This window comes from Odontesthes bonariensis, chromosome 20, assembly GCF_027942865.1.
Source record: "Odontesthes bonariensis isolate fOdoBon6 chromosome 20, fOdoBon6.hap1, whole genome shotgun sequence".
Taxonomy (NCBI): domain Eukaryota; kingdom Metazoa; phylum Chordata; class Actinopteri; order Atheriniformes; family Atherinopsidae; genus Odontesthes; species Odontesthes bonariensis.
The window spans coordinates 7,108,840-7,127,669 of record NC_134525.1 but is presented as its reverse complement, the minus strand read 5'-3'; the positions used below and the strand labels follow the sequence as shown (position 1 = coordinate 7,127,669).

Genomic DNA, 18,830 nt, shown 5'->3' with positions numbered 1-18,830 from the left:
GAATGAGTTTAATCCGAATTCAGTCATGCGTCAAATTACTTTTCAATAGTCATGGGTACTGATCGGCTCCAGCTTCAGTCAGTATAGATGTGAGGTAGAAGTTTGATTGCTCCAGTTGTTTGCACTTAGCACAACACGGATAAATACTCTGCAACTAGTAATGGGAGAGGCTTTGATAAAATCATTAAGTGGATGTAGTCATGTTTGAAAGGAGGATATTTAAACACTCTACCTTTGGTATAAAAGTAGCATCAGTGACTTCAACTGTAGGAGTTCAGTTGAATTTTTTTCATGCCATCAGACCACAAATCTAAAAGATTTACTGTGCTTTGTATAAAAAATGAAATGCAAATTGTTTCTAAATCACTAATGAGTAATTATGTTCTTTTACATATATATTGTAATTCTTAATCCCCTGAGCCAAGAACCCGAGGCTACAATGTAACCTTAAATCAAATTTTTTAATTCAAACTTTCACTCAAACTTTTCTTCCACCAGCTTTAAACTATTAAAAATGTATTTAGTTGTGTCTTTCCAGTCTTTACTCCATCATCCTTTGCAGAACCACCCTTTCAGCTATTTCCATGCTGCTGATTGCTCTGTATCTCAAAAACCTTCTTAATTTGAATGAATCAAAGACTACTGAGAGCAAACTGGAATGAGCTTCGATTTAGAGCTGTCATGGTTTGCTGCTGAGATCCTCATTTTGAATAAGGGATGATTAAGCAGCTCTCTCCAGCGTCTTCACAGTCATTACCGCTACGTTTTCGCTGAACAACCCAAAACACTGATGGAAACAATAGTTCAGAGTGCATAAAGTCACGGAAATGACTGGTTAACGGACAGCTCTGCTCAGCCCCTCTTTTTTTTTTTTTTTTTTTTTTAGGGCTCTTTGAGGTCTGTAAAGATTTGAAAAAGTGGAAAGAAAAACTGTAAAAGGTTTGTTGGGTATTTTTCAAGTTGAATCTCAAACACTCACCTGCCCAGGCTTTGAGGTTTCACACACAATGACTTCCTCGTCAGTTGCTATTTCTGGGGGATTGTCGTTCATGTCAAGTACCTGAACTGTAACCGGAACATGGCTGAGAAGGCTGGGGTTGTCTATTAGAGAGAGAACAAATGACAGAACCACAGGAAACCATGAAACTTTAAACGATGCCTGTCAGTAGCAAATTATGTAGCATTTTAAATCTAAATTGTGGTGTATTCAATAAGGTTTGACTGAAACCATATCAAACCATTTGGTAAACTTTAATTCAGGTAATAAACCAGTGAAGGGAAAAGGCTCAAAGACTCCTCTCAATACAAAAAATGTTTGCAGCCACAAGAGTCGTGGCCTGCCGGTCACTACAAAGAATGCTGCTGTAAGGCAGTTCAGCATTTTCTCATATTTTCTGATCCTCAGGATACTTCCATCTTTATTTGTCTGTGCTTGTAAGGCTTTATTTCCCCACCTGCACAACATAAATTACTCATCTAACATTTAAAACATCTCTTTTGTCAAGATACGTTGATCATCCTTAGTCTTAATTGAACTAATTAAAATCCCTGCAATTTTAGAATGTCGATTTCTTTCCCATGAAATGGCTCCATATAATTTTAAACTGATTTTTCCATTGTGATTGATAGCAATATCGTCAGGACCTTACAACACTGTGAAATGTCAAGCCTGATGGCTTTTAGTGCTTCAGACACATTTGGTCAAATGTACTGCATGAATGTAGCCAGTCATTTTAAAATCACATATAGATATTTGCAGACCTTGATAGTCTTTCACCAAATTCTAAAACTGGAAGGACACCAGATTTTTCTATTGCTTCACAGTAAGGGTCCTTGAGCAAGGTAGCTGACCGTCAACACCCGAGGCACCTCTGTCCATGACAAAGTAGTTTCACTCAGTGGCCTTCAGCAGTGAGCATTTTTTACCATCTGAATGTGAACAGTGGGGAAAAATAGCATGCTCGCTCAGAAAAACTTCTAGTCACACAGGTACACATGTCTTGTGTTTAAGTAATGGTTGTACATTTCTACTTTTTTTTTCATCAGCTAATGAATATTTGAAATTTAATGCTTTTGTATGTCAAGTTCCAAGGTGATCCAATAAAAAATGTGCTGAAATCAATTCATTCTGTAATTCTCTTGCTCCCTTGGGATTCGTTACCTACTCTTTAAACTCTCTGCACGGTGGTTTGCAGTGATGTCTGTTGGGTGCTTTTTCTTTCTTTATTTGACTATGTCTTTGCCCATTCAAAGTGGTAAAAATGTATCTTAGCCTTTTGACACTATCTTGGCATGTTAGTATATGCTTGAATAGTAAAGAGACGTGGGGAGATAAAGAAACATTAGCATGCAGAACACCTGTGGGTCAGCCGGAGATATGCTCAATTGTGATTACGAATTACCCAAGTTACCTGATAGCAATTCTTGAAGTAAGTGGGGCTTTTATTAATTTAATTAGTTTTCTGAGTAGGGTATTGAAACAATTGGAATCGATTTTCCAACTATAAGGAAATAAACTTGAACCTTTTTGAATATGTTCTTATCGGTATGCAAATGAAAAAATCCTTTAATGGTTATTTTAATTATGAACAAAACTGGCATTGGGCTGTGCTTGAGTACTTTTAGACATGCAGTTTCAACATTGTGTTTGACTGACAACTGGACCTATATGTATATGTACATGTGTGTGTAATCTGCCCTATTTTTCTGGTTTACCACTGAGCAGTTATGTATATTGCGGGCAATTACCTTGATAATGATTGTGGAATTGTTTTCCCCTTTTTAGCTTTATTTAAAGTAAATTATATTTTATCCCAGATAAAAACTAGGCATTTTACTTGATAACTAATATAAGAATAAGCAGGATGGGGCTGGATATAGCCTGTTCACTGTGTCCACTTAAAATAAATCTGCCTCTTTAATGTTGTAGTGCAGAGTTGGACAAAAGAAGAAGTCACAGTGAACTGATTACACTTGGTTATAGCTCATTGTGTTGTGCCCATTAACATCTTATCCTGTGGAGATGTTTTTAAATGATATGCTGACAATGTACTGCCCTGTTCCCATGGTTCACAGTTTTTATTTTGCAGGTAAAGGAAAGGACTTGTGCAGCGCAGATTCACATATTTCCTTTTATGGAACATTTCTTTTGATATTGATTTTGACTTCAATGTTACCCTTTATGAATATGAACCCAGGCTGCCCTCTGACTATGATCCCCTCAGGGTGTCCTGTTATCTGATGGGAGAGTAAAAAAAAGAGTAGACCTATAGAACCTTCCTTCTTTTTTTTGTAATTGTATCTAAATCCTGCTTTCGTGGCACACAACTCACCCATGATTTAAATGCAGCTCTAATATATGTCTATTAGCTTGAAGCTAAAAAAGACCTTTAAAGCATTGAAGAGTAGTGTATTTTTTCACCTCCCGATCTGTTTTTGTTTCTTGTTTAAAGCCAGAAAATCTACAATTTTTTGCTGTCAATGTGCTGACTGAAAATTTAAGCCTGTGAAAAAAATGATCTTATTACTTGTGGTTAGCTGAGAGAAACATGGAAGTTCCAAAAGGAATTGAATTACCTTTAGTTTCCAAATGAAGTAAAAATGTTAACATGCAGGGAAATTCAGAGCTTAAAGACATACTATGCAGGAAAACCCTAAAAATTAACAAAACATACAGCAAACTCGTAACAAAGTGATCCCTCTCAGTCCTGCTTTAAGACCGTTAAGAAGTAAGTCTAAGTCTATTTTCCTGCAGACACAAAACTGTCTGCGGTAGTTCCCTTATTTCCTCTTACTTTTACTTTTCACGGGACATTTGTGTGCTACAGCCTTGGAGCAGAAGGCGTGAAGACAACTGCTGATGAAAGAAAGTGAATGTGAGGACTGAAAATACACTCCACACACACACACACACACACACACACACACACACACACACACACACACACACACACACACACACACACACACACACATACCCGTTGGCAGAGAGAGCACTTTTATTTAAAAACTGCCAACAAAGCAGCTTCCCACCTGGTTGTGAGCAGGTGGGGATGTGCTACTGTGTGTTTTAGAATGTAATCTCTGTGAACTTTTTGGTAAATTACACTTTGTTTCTCTTATTTACTGCTTTATAACGGAGTCTGTTTGCAATGTACAAGTCTTGGATGTTTGAGTTTCCGATCTCCCGCTCCAAGAAAACACAAGGAGGAATTTGGTTGGGTGAGGCTTCCCCAAAAGGCATCTTAAATAGTAAAGAAAATATCTCAATTCTTCAGAGCTGGTTTGAATTATTTTTGAGCTCCGACTTCTACTTCTGAGGTACAAGGAATGCAAAAATACTTGTGAATAGAAGGCAAGGAGGCACAGGAGGAAGAGCCAAGTTTGAAAAGATTCAGTAACTAGTAAAAAATTACTAGTCTGCCTTAGAGTGTCTGTCAATCTGTGTGCTTACACCTTTGCTCAATGTGTCAAATTGCTCGATGACATCACTGTCTCTGTTGATTTATATGCAAATGTCCTGGGTGAGCAGGTTCATTACATTTTTTTTTGCACTTGGAAGCATTTGGTAAATGGAAAGTAACCTGGGTACCTACCAATCTCTGAGGCCATTACAGTAATGTTGTGCCAAGGCATGTCTTCTCTGTCCAAAGGCTGCGTCGTACGTATAACCCCGCTGCTTTCATCGATTCTGAAGTACCTTACTCCATCTTCTTTGCTTTCCATGTAGTATCTATTAAGAAAGAAAATTAGATTCCTATTTGCAGTCCATCAAAACAGCCGTGTTAATAAGGGGGGACTACATAACTCATATGATGAGGATTTCTGATGAGAAGACATATCACATAAACATAGCTTTCAACGACTTTAAAACTTTTGAAATGCTTGAAAAAAATAAACTTCATGTAGAATACGATGTGTGATAATATGCAGACTTGAGAAGCATTTGGATAAAACTAAGAGCTGTGCTTCCATAGTTGGAGTGCTCAGAAGTCAAAATCAATTAAAAAAAGAGGCTGAAATATGCAGTCATTTATTCCACTAAATAAGCCAAGCTCAAAAATATTCTGTGTTTTCCACCATCAACTACAACTCGTTTCCACTTCCCAGTCTTGTGGAAAACTGAGGAAAATGTAACAATAAAAAACAAACAAACCAAAGAAATCTGAATGCAGTAATATGCAAGTAATTTAAATCATACATTTTCTTGACAATAGAATCGAGACAAAATATGAAATTTGGAGAATCAGAAATTCAGATTGTTTTTCCGTTCTTTTCTTTTGTTCTTTTTAAATTTCATTGTGGTATATACCAATACTAGAGAGGGAGAGTCTTTTAACAGTAAAGATGGGGAGGAGTTCACCACTCTGAAAAATTGTGCGGATAAATAATCCAACACTAATGTTAACAAATGTAAAAGTCCAAATTATCAGCGGATTTTATTATCACTGGCACATAAAATGACGAAAACACAAATTATGAAAGGCCTGAAAAAAGAATACTCAATGATTGGAATCTTTTGGCCCTCAAGCCATGAACAAAGTCACAATTCTGCCATGGAAATTTCTAGATGGGTTCAGGAACTCTTCTATAGAACCATCCTCAATTACAGTAGCTCAGTTTATCGATTTCACAAATCCAAGGGAGAAAAAAAAGTGTTAAGCACGAAGGTGCACGAGCGCTGTTCTGACAGCAAGCATCGATCGTTGCCGTATTAAGTATTTACTAAATACTAAATACTATTTAGTATATGATAACTATACTTTTAATAATGCTAGGTGCTAGCCAAGCTGGCTCTAGTTTAGCTTCCTGCCAAGCTTCTGGACACGTAATTCGTTCACGGAGCAGGGTACGCGCACAGGGGGAAGGAGGGGGAGGGAGGAGCAGATTGCAGTTTGATAGACGGCATCAGCATTCAATCATTGTGAACGGTCCGTTCACAATGATTGGATACTGTTTTTCCTAGATTGTACGTTCTAGAGGCCACTAAAACTTTTCATATTTGTGTCAAAACTTTTAATTAATTGGTTGCAATGGGGGTGTGAAGAGTATTTCAAGCAATATGTAAAAAAATGTTCCAGAAAAAGATCCCCTACCCCACCTTTAATACGCGTTTTATTTTTGAAATTTTGAAAAAAATTTAAATTAAAAAAATATATAAATATATAATTTTGAGGGCTTTTGTGCCTTTAATGGATAGGAAAGTTCAGAGAGACAGGAAGCAGGGGGCCGATAGAGGGGGAACGACACCCAGCACAGGGCCGTCCGATCAAACTGGGGCCAGCTGCAGCGAGGACTATAGCCTCTTGTACATGGGGCGCCTGCTCAACCCACTACACCACATATCACTAGCCTGGGAATTCCCATGCTGCTTTGCGCTCGATTTCATTCTCACTGCAAAGTCAGCCTGGAAACCACCGCCCTTATTTTTGCCTGAGTTTGGGAACCAATCACAGAACGGGGGAGGGGGGGAGCAAGACAATGACGACGTCGATGCGCTACACCGAAGCTTGTAGAGTGTTAATCCAACATGGCAGCGGACACAACGTTACTGTTCGATGCAGCCTTAGAAAGTGTTTCGGAGTAGATTCACCCTAGGGTCATTTGAACCGTGACATCCAGCCAAGTAGCCCACCCAAAGTTTTTCCGATTTTGGCTGAACATCAGCTGAGTTACTGAGTTATCCCGAATAGCTTAGTACAAGCGCTAATGGATCCTGGCAGAATCTCCAAAATTACCACACTAAAATCACATGCCATGACACCAAACTTCTACAGTAGTACAAATATGGTCTGTACTCACCAAACGATGCATTTGGAAGTTTGAAAATAGTCCAGGAGTTTATTATTATCAACACAAACCTAATAGCTTCTCTGCTGCTAAAGCTGCGTCGACAACAAAGCTACTGTAGACAACAAAGCAAGGCTGCTCAATTTCTCCATTGATAAAATAAATTCACAACTCTACAACCTAAAAATTCATGTAGAATATCATATACTTTGTTGTCTACAGTAGTAGATCAACCCTCATCTTACATTGAAGCTCCCAGATCAAGGAAGTGACGTCAACGCAGCTTTAGCAGCAGATAAGCTATTAGGCTTGTGTTGATAATAATAAACTCCTGGACAATGTACAAACTTCCAAATGCATCCTTTTGTCACTGTTCAAATGACACTAGGGTGAATCTCCTCTGAACCATCACTTTAAGTAGCTTAGAGCACAAGTTTACTTTTATTTTACTTTTTGTTCTTCTTCTTCCTCGTCGAATTTCTGTCGTCATCTGGTATAAGTGATACAATTGGCTATGAATCGCGCGCAAAGCAGCATGGGGCATTCGTAAACCACGCCTCAAATACGAGAAAATGCACACCTAGTTCCCAGACCACCATCTCATCGAGATTGTGGACACGTCAGCCAGGCTACCATATCACCCCTGTTTTATCATTTATTTTATTATTGTTAAAGTCTGCTACTCACAGGCTTTTATTTTGTAAAAGTCTGTTGCTGTCTGCTGCGGAACAAGAAAATTGAAGGATCCACCAAACATGGAGAAGGGTACGGAACTTTTACTCGGCCATTTTCATTTTAAAGTTCTTCCAGACGGCGGAGTCGACAGAACCAAAGTCATCTGTAAACACTGCCAAGTTGAATTGTCTTATCACCATAGTAGTTCCAGTCTAAGGCTACACGGAAACGAAACGAGTTTTTTTTTTAAAACGGGTACGAAAATTCTTGCAACCACACGGCAACGCTGCGGTAAAGACTCAGGTCCAGACGAAAACGGATGAAAACGATGAAACGATGCAGTACACACGCCACTGTGTCACGCCACGCTGTGAGACAATAGAGAAGTCTCACAGCGTCAACGTTTGACTGACGCAAAAACGTTTTCGCTGTAATAATGGAAACGAAATGACCTCGTTTTCAAACTTTCCCACTCTGGAACCCGTTCTCAAAAACTATCGTTTTGGGGCAGTGGGAACGCCGGCTCCGTGTGGATCCGTATCGTTTACAGTGAAAAACGTTTTCGTGTAGCCACAGCCTAAAATATCACTTAAAGGCAAAACACACAACTGATAGCAGCAAGTCATTCAAGGAAACAGACAGTGGAGCGAGGCTTCTATATAAAAACTACATAAAAATGCTGATGTTAAAAGTGTGTTTGCACAACAAATGTTATGGCACTTTCATTCATATGACAGCACATTTCAAATAAAACTAAATGCTAAAAGCTATACAATACTTTTGGATTCATTTTTGGATTTTGCGTACAAATGCGATTAATCAGGGAAATCATGTGATTAATTAGATTAAAGATTTTAATCCTTGCCCAGCCCTAATTTATACGATACAAAAGTATGTGACAACATGATAAAACTTCCATCCATCTATTTTCTATACCTGCTTAATCCAGCTGGAGCCTATCCCAGCTGTCATAGGGCAAGAAGCAGGGTACACCCTGAGCAGGTCGCCAGACCATCACAGGGCCACACAGTGACCAATTATCCTAACATGCATGGTTTTAGACGGTGGGAGGAAGCTGGAGTACCTGGAGAGAACCCACAGGGACAACACGCAAACTCCACATAAAAAGGCCCAGGCTGGGAATTGAACCTGGAATACCTCTTGCTGTAAGGCGATGGTGCTAACCACCACACCAAACTTGACAAACACCGTTATCTTTACAACTTCATATGGAAAGATTTGGGTAATGTATCATCAACTCTGGAAAACTCCCTGTAGAGCAATGGATGACGCTCTACAACTGTTTTCACAGATTAATAGTGCTCATTAACACTAAACTGATTTCTCTGTATAATAAGTGGTGTCTCCCATTAAACACCTTGGTAAATGCCTCAGATCACTACGCAAGCACTCACATTTTTGACCTTGGGTCCGCCTGAGGCCTTAGAAATACAAATATTAATTGGAATTATGTGAATGTCAAACTTGGTTTAAATCTATCAAACCAGACAACAAAACCGTAAATTAATTAGAATTAGTCAACCCAAACCACGCTGAGGTGCAGAAGCAGCCCAGTCCAATGGGGACTTATTGATGCTTGCTTGATTTTCAAAGCCTGGTCCCCCCTCTTCAGCACGTGAATGGAATAATCTCTGCTGCTTTAAAATGGACAGTAGGTTCTTGAAACAAATATTTTAGGAGCAATCATTTTCAATATTTAATAATGACAAAAGACTGTTTTACTTGCAGCGTTTACAGATTTGGAGTGGCTTTCCAGCAACTGTGTTATCAAACTACAAGCAGCCTGTGGAATACAAAGCAGGGATGGGCTGAGCTGCTCCTCTCACGAGTTCAAGCACGAAATGAGCATTGACTGTGTATTCCTGTGTAAATACTGTGTATTTAATTTATCGTTTAATGAACAATTCACACCTTTAATCCAGCATTTATTCCCAGCATAGTATACCATGAGTAGAACATTTTCAGTTGACATGTGAGAAATTGTATAGGGAAATAACCGCCTTAATTGGAAATAATTAGCTTGGCCTTTCTTTTTATTTACCTTTGATCCTTTGATCACCACTGTAACTTGCATCCCTCGAAGAAACTTTATTAACCGAATGTTTATTAAAACATTAAGCAAATGACTAGGCTCATAGGGGCACACACTTATTTGAGATACCTAATCTTTTCGTGGTTTGTTTTTTTCTTAGTTCAAAATACAATATGCAACCGTATATGCAGGGCTGTCAAGATTAGGAAGTTTTAGTCTATCATGCAGAACAATGTAATTGTCAACTGAATTGTATCTGTTCATTTCATGCAGCTATTATACTATAAATGTAAGAATTTACATGGTCTTTCAATCACAAATTGCAAATGTCATGTATACTGTGCCCACAGCTTCAGACTTGAAACGAAAAAGTAGTGGAAAATAATCAGTAAAATTGTATTTGTAAGGTTAATTTAGCCATTTCTGTTCAGATACTTTAATAGTATTATGATGACTATGCACCCATAATCGTGAATTTTGTAAACAATTACTATTTTACGATTAATTGTTAATTGTGACATACTTGGCCATATATGTATTATTGTATAGAGCAACTTCAAAGTAAAAGATCAAAGAATTTTCATGTTATCAAAGCCAGACTGATGTCATCAGTGGATAATGGTCTATCACAGATTAGTACTGACATATATAATATCATGAATCATTTTTTTTCCCCCAAAGAGAACATGCAGCAGTTTTTTTCTTTTTTCTTTTAACATTTCTGTTAGATTGAGTTTCTAAGACAGAAACTTCAACACAAACAACTGATTTATATACATTTCTTGAATCACAATTTGCCACCTCTACAACCATAGGGCATTTTCATGTACTTACTAAGTCCGATTCAGTGTAAGAGGTTCACAATGCATGGACTGAAACACAAACACACAATGATTATGCGATGGTCAGATTGTTAACAGAGGAATTGCTTCATCGTCCTAAACATATGTATTCAAAGCGTTGTGATGAAATACAGTGTAACTGCACAGTGCATATAGGTGTGAACAACGTGTAGAAAAATAAGTTGGGAAATGACAGGTGAGAAATAGTTTTGGTGCCTACTTAATGATTTGCTAATTTGGCCATTAGTTAAGTGTTGTTCGTTAAGCTAATTAGCCATCTGGAGCTTGGAATGTATGCTAATCTGGCTTGTTCAGACAAACACTGAAACGGAGATAACATCAGAATAAAGGTTTTTTTTTCTCTCATGATTGAGATATCTTAGCTGTAGTACAAATAATTTAAATCTACATAGTGCTATTGCTCGTTTGACATCAAGATTCTACCAGGCTAACTACTGCACCTTACTCTGCAAGACAAACTGAGATTACACTCATGTGGCATTTCTTTTGACACTTCTGACAGCTATACAGTGTGTCCAACATATCTTCCTTCTGAGGAAAAAATACTGATGTATGGCCCAGCTCTTATCCTTGCCTTGAATGTTCTTTAGAGCACATCTGTGAAAGTGTGGACTTTTAGACAATTAAATCCATGCAACATCCAAAGACACCCAAAGCAAGCCAGTGGGTATGCAAAGAGGCCTAAAGATAAGCTTTTTTGTGACCAAAATCACACTTAAACACACGGACCGAGGACAAACGAGACGGTGAAAAATGAGGAAGTGCAATTGACTCACACAAATTCATACAATTGCATCTAACTTCAGGTTTGACGTGTGGGTGTTTTTATTTGTGCTTTAGATATTTAGTAACCTCTCTGAAACATTCAAAAAGGATTTTTCTGATTCATTGCTTTGTCATCATTCTCATTCTCCTCATTCATTTTTTAAGCTTGCTCACCCATTGCAGTCTGCACTGCACTCTCCTCAACCTCGCCCATTGAAACAGGCATGAATGGCTGAGTTTTAATGTTTTGTTGACAAAGTTGGAAAGTTTTTTTACTATTTTGGAGATTAAACGTGAGATTTCTTAGACAGAAAAGTGGAAATGAGATCCCATCGTTCGTGCAGTAGAAATGGTACAGGTCTGGGAAAGAACCCCCTAGAGGAATGCGAGTCCCTGAGGAAAGTTCCTGCTCTGTGAAAGCAGCCAGAAACTGTTCAAAATAATCTCAGAATGTTGTTTGAGGCGTGTCTGTGTTTAAGCAGTACATTCGCAAGAGATCTGGAAACATAAATACCTATTAGCAAAGTAAATGCTAAAAATATCACCCACCGCTTTCTCTCTTACTGATGTCAGGTTTAATATACACTAGCCTGTACAATCTGTTAACTTTAAGTTGTCCAACAGGAATAGGTGTTATTGTCTGTAAACACGATATTGAAACTCCGCCAGTTATGCCTACTTAAGCTGGGGGGACATCATGTACCGTGAGCTGTGGTGGTTGAGGGAGATCAAGAATGAATGAGGAGAGAGAAAGAAGAGAAAATCAGAGCAATAAAACATTGATCTTGGGTTGTTTCACAATGATTAAGTTCTAAGATACAAATTAAAAATGCAAAACTAAGCAGAAATGTGTACAATGAACAGATTTCAACTGAGTGGGGCTAAAGCGCACTTCCTTGTTTCGCAGGCTCTGATAAGCAGGGCACTGCTGGCTCCATGGATTACAGGTAACAAACACTTGAAGAATGAAGTTTTATTGCTCTACATTACATCTTTAACAGAAGATGTATGCTATCACACAAATAAAAACGTAAACAAGCCGTAGACATGTCTAACTTGAACAGATTTTGATGAAATACAGCTGACGAGGATCTCCTTTAACGCAGCTTTTCATAAAATCAAATGTCCTGCATTTCATGTTATCTGTTTAAGACTTGTTCCTCTAATAGTTATTCTGCTCCTGCTCCCTCTTACTAAATACTATCTAAAAATTTTACCAGGTGAGAAGACTGTGTTACATATATGAAGAGCTTTAAAGTAACCAGGCCAACAACTCTTCATAAGTGTTCCTGACTATTATGATAATATACGAGAGCAACCAGAGGTAATGTCTCACGAGGACCTTGTTTGGTTATTTAGATGTCAATTTCACTGCATTTCTCCAAATTCAAAATGTCACTTCACTTACATGTTTGTTTTATTGCTGCATGGGCAGACTTCCGATGATCAAAGAGAGCCAAATACTGATGCTGGCTGCATTTCACATTCAGAGCCAACATAACTTTTTGTATTTGAGAGACTGTCAGTGAAAAACTTCCTGCTGTCTTCTTGTTTAAGAGGTAAACACTGGATGTGATGCACTGTAGGAATGGATGAGGTTTCCCAGAGGAGCAACAAAGAAACTCTTTTATATGTATATTATCCTCTTGTTTCCTAACAATCTTTCACAACCTCTTAAGATCCTGTAATGAATCAGAGATTCAATCTTCATCCTGCGTCTTCATCTTATTTTAAAGTTCATTCAGCACCACAGACCTCATGCTAAAACATAGAAGGCAATAACCAATATTATCGATTTGCTGTGGCTGATACAGTCGCACATTTTTTACATTTTGTATATGTGTACATTTTTTATGCTTATAATGTCAACGTTATAGAACAAATGCAAAAATAATCAGGAAATATAGACCATACTGCATAGACTTGTCAAATCTCCCTAGTTTAACAGAGACTTTTTAGATTTGTGAGACCAGTAATTTCATTACAATTAGACTCTTTTTAAAGCTGCAGTCTGCAAGATTTGTTGTTGTCATACGTAAAGTCCTACTTTTTGGCATTTTAAGAGTTTACATGATCTATCAGAACGCTTGAAGTTGAAAACGGTGACCTCCGTAGTCGCAAAATGCAAGAAATGCTTATTTTTTAACCGAAAAATAAAAAGTTATTCAACTTCCTGTCCCGCCCCTTCAAAACACATGAGAACTCGTGCACGTAGACGTGCACGCCAGATGCGCCTACACGACTCCTCATTCATCAACTCACCTGTCATTTGCGATCATGGAAGACACAGTAAGTAGATTAGCCCGTAATGAAGTTCAATAGTCTAGATAAATAAGCGTGGGGACGAGCCTACCTTGTATCGCGTGTGCACAATCGGTGATTGACAGGCAGCAGAGCCCAGCTCGTAACCTGATTGGTTACCTTTTACCGGTCCGGTCTGCAATTTTGTAAACAAACCTGCTGGCTTTGGAGGGACCTAGCGGAACATATAGGGGACCTAGAGAACTCATTTTTTTTGTATTGGGGTATTTAATGTACTACTTTCAGAATCCCCGGACAGTTCCAGGCATTATGCTTGAAAAAGAGTTGCAGACTGCAGCTTTAAATGGCCTGCTGGGGAAAAATAACACAGTGAACCTGGTTTTCATGACTGGAATTTGAAACTGTATTCATCACTGAAACCTTATTTGGATTTCCTGTCATATCTTCTTGTTAGTTAGGTCGACATTTTACACGTCCAAAAATGGAAGTTTAGTTGTGCCCTTCTTGTGCTTAGCAAATAGACCAAAACTTTGGCAATCCAAACAGTGTGTTTGTTTTAAACCTCATTACACTGTAGCTACACAGAAGCACAGCTTGAGCAACATTTTTGCAGAGCATCAGCTGCACTGTACCTTGCACTCCCAATTACAGCTACGTCTCTGCTGCTCCATCTGTGTCAACATAGGATGCATTCATGTGCAACATTACACCTGGATTACCTGCCTTTAGAAGGCACTCAGAGTACAATACAAGTACTGTCGTTACAAATATGAAATGTGGAAAAATAATACTTGAAATGTAAAGAGGATCTTTGGCTCATGATTATGGGCTTATAATGTGAGTAAAATACCTTCAATTTCACCTTCAATTCTGGAAGCTGTAAGTTGAAGTCTAGCTTTTTAGCGGGTCAGCAACTCACTACAGGGAAAATGTTTCTGCAAGTTTATGCTGTTTGTTCCTCTTATTCTTATACCAAAAAAGTAAAAAAAAAAAGCCTAACACACTCTTGGGAGCCATATACATAGGGTAAATAGAAGTATTATACCATTCAAATATACATTTAAATGTGTGAGTACTTTGTGAAGAAATGTGAACAAACTCTGGAAGTTTTCCGGTTTATATATACGCTTTTTACTTGTGCCTCAGCAAACCTGTTTGTGCTCAGTGCTGAGACAGTTCACTACTGCAAATGCCTGACTTGACTCGGCCGATGGTGGTAGCTGTCATACATTTTCACTACCCTCAACATGTCCCATTCATTCCAAACTACATGCCATGTGCCAGAGAATAACAAACAGAGCTGCAGGGAGCTTTGGGGCTTGCCAAATACCAGAGTCCCAGTTGACTTTTGTGCTTGTTAGCCTGGATTTATTACTCCTGTAATCTTTGGAGATGGTTTTTGTTTGGTTAATATGACTTTTAGTGTCTGCTGTGGTTGGGAAACTTGCATCATCTCCAGGTCATTTCTCCTCACGTTACATGCCTATCCAAATACAGTAAGCAATACAGAAAGCAGAGGCAAAGGCCAGACCAGAATGTGAACAATCCCCACTTGGAACCAGGTTTATAGTGTCTGCAGCCAAGCATTATTGGATGCAAGCTACAATCTTTTTAGAGAATAGTAATCATTGAATTTTCTTGCTAATAGGCCAATAACATATCAGCCACCATAACATTTCACATTCCTGCTCATAAGTCTCAGTGCTTACTGCTGTTTAGAAAACCCCTAGGCTCTGCAGCCCATGGCAAAGCTTGCAAATACGATCCTATTACATGCAGCAGCAACAGAATATTGCTTCTTATTGATATGTTAGCAATGCTTAATCTCTTGAGGAGTATAAAGTTCAGGACTACTCCATCATTTCTGTCAAGAATATGGAGAGAATTCAAATTAATACAGGCAGTGAAGCTGCTAGAGTGTAAAGCCATGTAATGCCATGTAACAAGGCACCTGTTCTGTACACCGCCTAGGGCTGCTATTGTTTTTTTCAACAGCACACACGTGTCTGTTTAGAGTGCATACAAATGTGCAAAGTACTGTATTGCCTGAGGTTAATTTCAAGCTTGCAGATAAAATGACCAGATCTTTGGAAATGCCGAAAAAAAACCCAAAAAAACCAGAAGAGAGATTCACTATGAATACTGCAGATTTAGAAGGGAGGTGAATTTGTATAGAGGATGTGCATTTTTGGGAAATCCTGGAGGATATCTCATAATGGCAATGCAAAACACAAGTTACTTCACGTTTATTAGCAATTCATATGCACTGACACATGCTGAGGTGTCAACTTTATATTTTCATCTAAAAAGTACATTTACACACTGAACATCCACCATACAGTCAGGATACTCTGACCACCTGTCTGATTTTAAGGAAAGTCCCCATTTTTAGTGACTCGTTGAGGCATAGACTCCATCAGACCACTGAGGGTATGCAGTGATGTCAGGCTCAGAGCAGTCAGGTGCAGATTATTAAAGTCCTGCGATATTTTAAGTGAGGCCTCGCTGGAGTGGACTTGTTTGTCTAGTATGGGGTCGGCAACCCGCGGCTCCGGAGCCACATGTGGCTCTTTTATCCCTCTGCTGTGGCTCCCTGTGGCTTTAGATAAACAAATAAATACAAAATAATAAATAACTAATTCAAATTTATTTTATTTTTGTTTTTTTTTTGCTCAAAATAAGCTTCACAACTGCTGATGTACGCCACACGATTTATTTATTAATGAGCTTTTCGACCCCCGGCAGGCCAACCATGGATAAATCCAAGAAAAGCAAAGTTTCTGAAGAAAACAGAAAGTTTAATGCTACGTGGGCAGATTCATTTGCTTTCACTGCTGATGAGACTGCTTTACCAGTATGCTTAATATGTGGTGAGAAATTGGCAAATAACAAAAAGTCAAGACATTTCCAGAATAAACCCATAGCCATTGCTGAAAAATATATGGATGGATTTGCTGCAGGGAGATCCTTTAAGTTGGGACTCAAATAGGCAAGGCAAGGCAAGGCAAGGCAAGGCAAGGCAAGGCAAGGCAAGGCAAGGCAAGGCAAGGCAAGGCAAGGCAAGGCAAGGCAAGGCAAGGCAAGGCAAGGCAAGGCAAGGCATCTTTATTTATATAGCGCATTTCATACCACAGGCAACAGGCAATAGACATGGAGTATTTTATTTGAAAGAAACCTTCAACCCTGTGCCTTTTTTTTTTTCAGAGTACCAAATTTTTTTGTTGGATGCAGAAATAAAATGTTGTTTTCTCTGGAGCAGTTCATTCATTTCATAAATGCAACATACTATAGTTTTTTTTATATATAGATAGCATAAAGATAAAAAACGATATATGCAGTGTTAGATGTCAAAAGGGTTTTAAGGCTTCCTGTGTTTTCCTTTCTGGGGAAACAGGTCCAGATGGCTCTTTGAGTGTTTACGGTTGCCAACCCCTGGTCTAGTATATCCTATAAATGTTCAATTGGATTGATATTTTGAAAATCTAAAGGCCAAGTCACCACATCAAACTAGTTGAGCCTCCTTAAATAATTCTATAACTGTATTTGCAATGTGACAGGGCACGTTTTCCATCTGAAAGTGTCCATGAGGGAATACTATTTCTATTAAAGAGTGTTCTTGGTCAGCAACAATGTTTTGGTATGTGGTACTTGTGAAAGTAACTTGGACATAAATAGCAGGACCCAAGTTTCACAGCATCACACTGCCCCTGCTATCTCACTTTCCTCCCATAGTGCATTCTGGTGCCATGCTTTCCCCTGGGTAAACAACTCACCCAGACCTGACCATTCCCATGATGCAAAAGAAAACATAATTCATCAGAAAAGGCTCTTTTCATTGCTCTGTGGTTCAGATCTAATGTTCACAATCCAACTGTGGGCAATTTTGCTAGTTGAAACGGGTCAGCATGGGAACCTTGATGTGCTGCTAAGCAGTCCCACCTGCGCTTCTGACACCTTTCTATTGGAAGCAGCATTAACTTTTTCGACAATTTAAGCTACAGTAGCTCTTCTATTGGACACAAGCCAGCTTTCACTCACCACAAGCATCAATGAGCCTTGAATGTCCATTACTCTGCTGCTGGTTCACCAGTTCTCCTACTATCCCACATGGGCTGCAGTCGTACAGATGCAATTACCCATTAGTCTAGCAATCACAATTTGGCCTTTATCAAGGTCGCTCAGATCCTTATTTTTTTTTCTGCTTCCAACACATCAACCTCAAGGACAGAATATATCCCACCCACTTCTATGTGCAAGTGGAACAGGATAATCAATGTTTTTCATTTTACCTGTCAGTGGTCATGATGATATGGCATTGGTGTACATGGCATTGAATTTTGAGCTGCAGTCGTAAAAACATTTCAGACGGAAATACTGTTATTGGTTGATATGTCCTTGTCATGTGCACAGACAAAACATTCTCTCTATGAGACATTATCTTGACAGTCAACCATAAAGCCAAAAAAATCCTCCAGCTCAGATCACAGCATTAATAAATACACAAGCTTCCGTTGAAAACACATTTTTATCAGCCAGATAATCCGGGCAGGAATAGTAAACAGGCTTCTTGAAAATCCATGTGACGAAAACTCGTATTCTGAATAACTTTTGGGAACCAGTAAGTTGACAAACTGACAGCATTACATCGGCTGCCAGTCAACTGAAAGAGTGCTTTATTGAAGTATTTCCTAAATGTGCAGATATTACACGCATGTAGTTTGAGTATCTTACCTGACAGGACTGTTCCTGCCGTCTGGATCTCGAGCTGTAACTGTGCCCACTTCTGTCCCACTTGGAGAGTTTTCATAAACATCCAATATATAATAATCCATAGAAAAGACAGGGGCTTCGTCCACATCCCCCACTGTGATTTTAAGGGTGGCAGTGTCTTTGAAAGAACCAAGATATGAAAAGCGAGGATCCACATGTGTATTCATTCCCTCGATGTGCAGCGTGTAGGTCTTCTTTCTCTCGTAATTCAGAGGCTGAAGGGAAAAGGCACCACAGGGCCATAAGATTAGCATGCTCAAAGGACATGGTTGTTACACTCACAGCTCTGAAATCACATTTGTACTTGCTCTGCCGAAGAGAAAAAAAAATGGTAATGAATATGAAAATATGTAGACAGTGTTGTCAAACGTTCCCCAGATTTTGAGCTGAAAATGTCTTTTTCTTGCTGCCCATTTCACAAAAACATAGGCTAACTATGGATGCTTAAGCAATGTCTGCAACTAGTCTAATTCTGAATATGTTATCACCGGTGGTTATTACAGTCATGTTTTGTCTATTCCAGTGACCGATCCTCATCTGGACATTAACTCATTGACTGCCAAAGACGTCTATAGGCGTCAATTGCGTTTTTTAACGGAGCGGGCTGGGGAACAATCTAGCGGAGTTTGTCACTAAATCTTAGGCTTGTAAAC

At 38.8% G+C, this 18,830-nt stretch overlaps 1 protein-coding gene across 1 annotated transcript in view; it reads right to left on the bottom strand.

Moving 5' to 3' along the window:
- The window catches only part of LOC142370128 (cadherin-18), a 100,725-nt gene that overhangs the window by 22,609 nt on the left and 59,286 nt on the right, over positions 1-18,830 (bottom strand). Inside the window, exons 7-9 of the mRNA XM_075452573.1 lie at positions 18,139-18,392; positions 4,596-4,732; positions 980-1,101 (exon numbers count right to left, since the gene is read on the bottom strand). Of these exons, the coding sequence (XP_075308688.1) occupies positions 980-1,101; positions 4,596-4,732; positions 18,139-18,392 (513 nt within the window). The remainder of the gene's footprint in view (positions 1-979; positions 1,102-4,595; positions 4,733-18,138; positions 18,393-18,830) is intronic.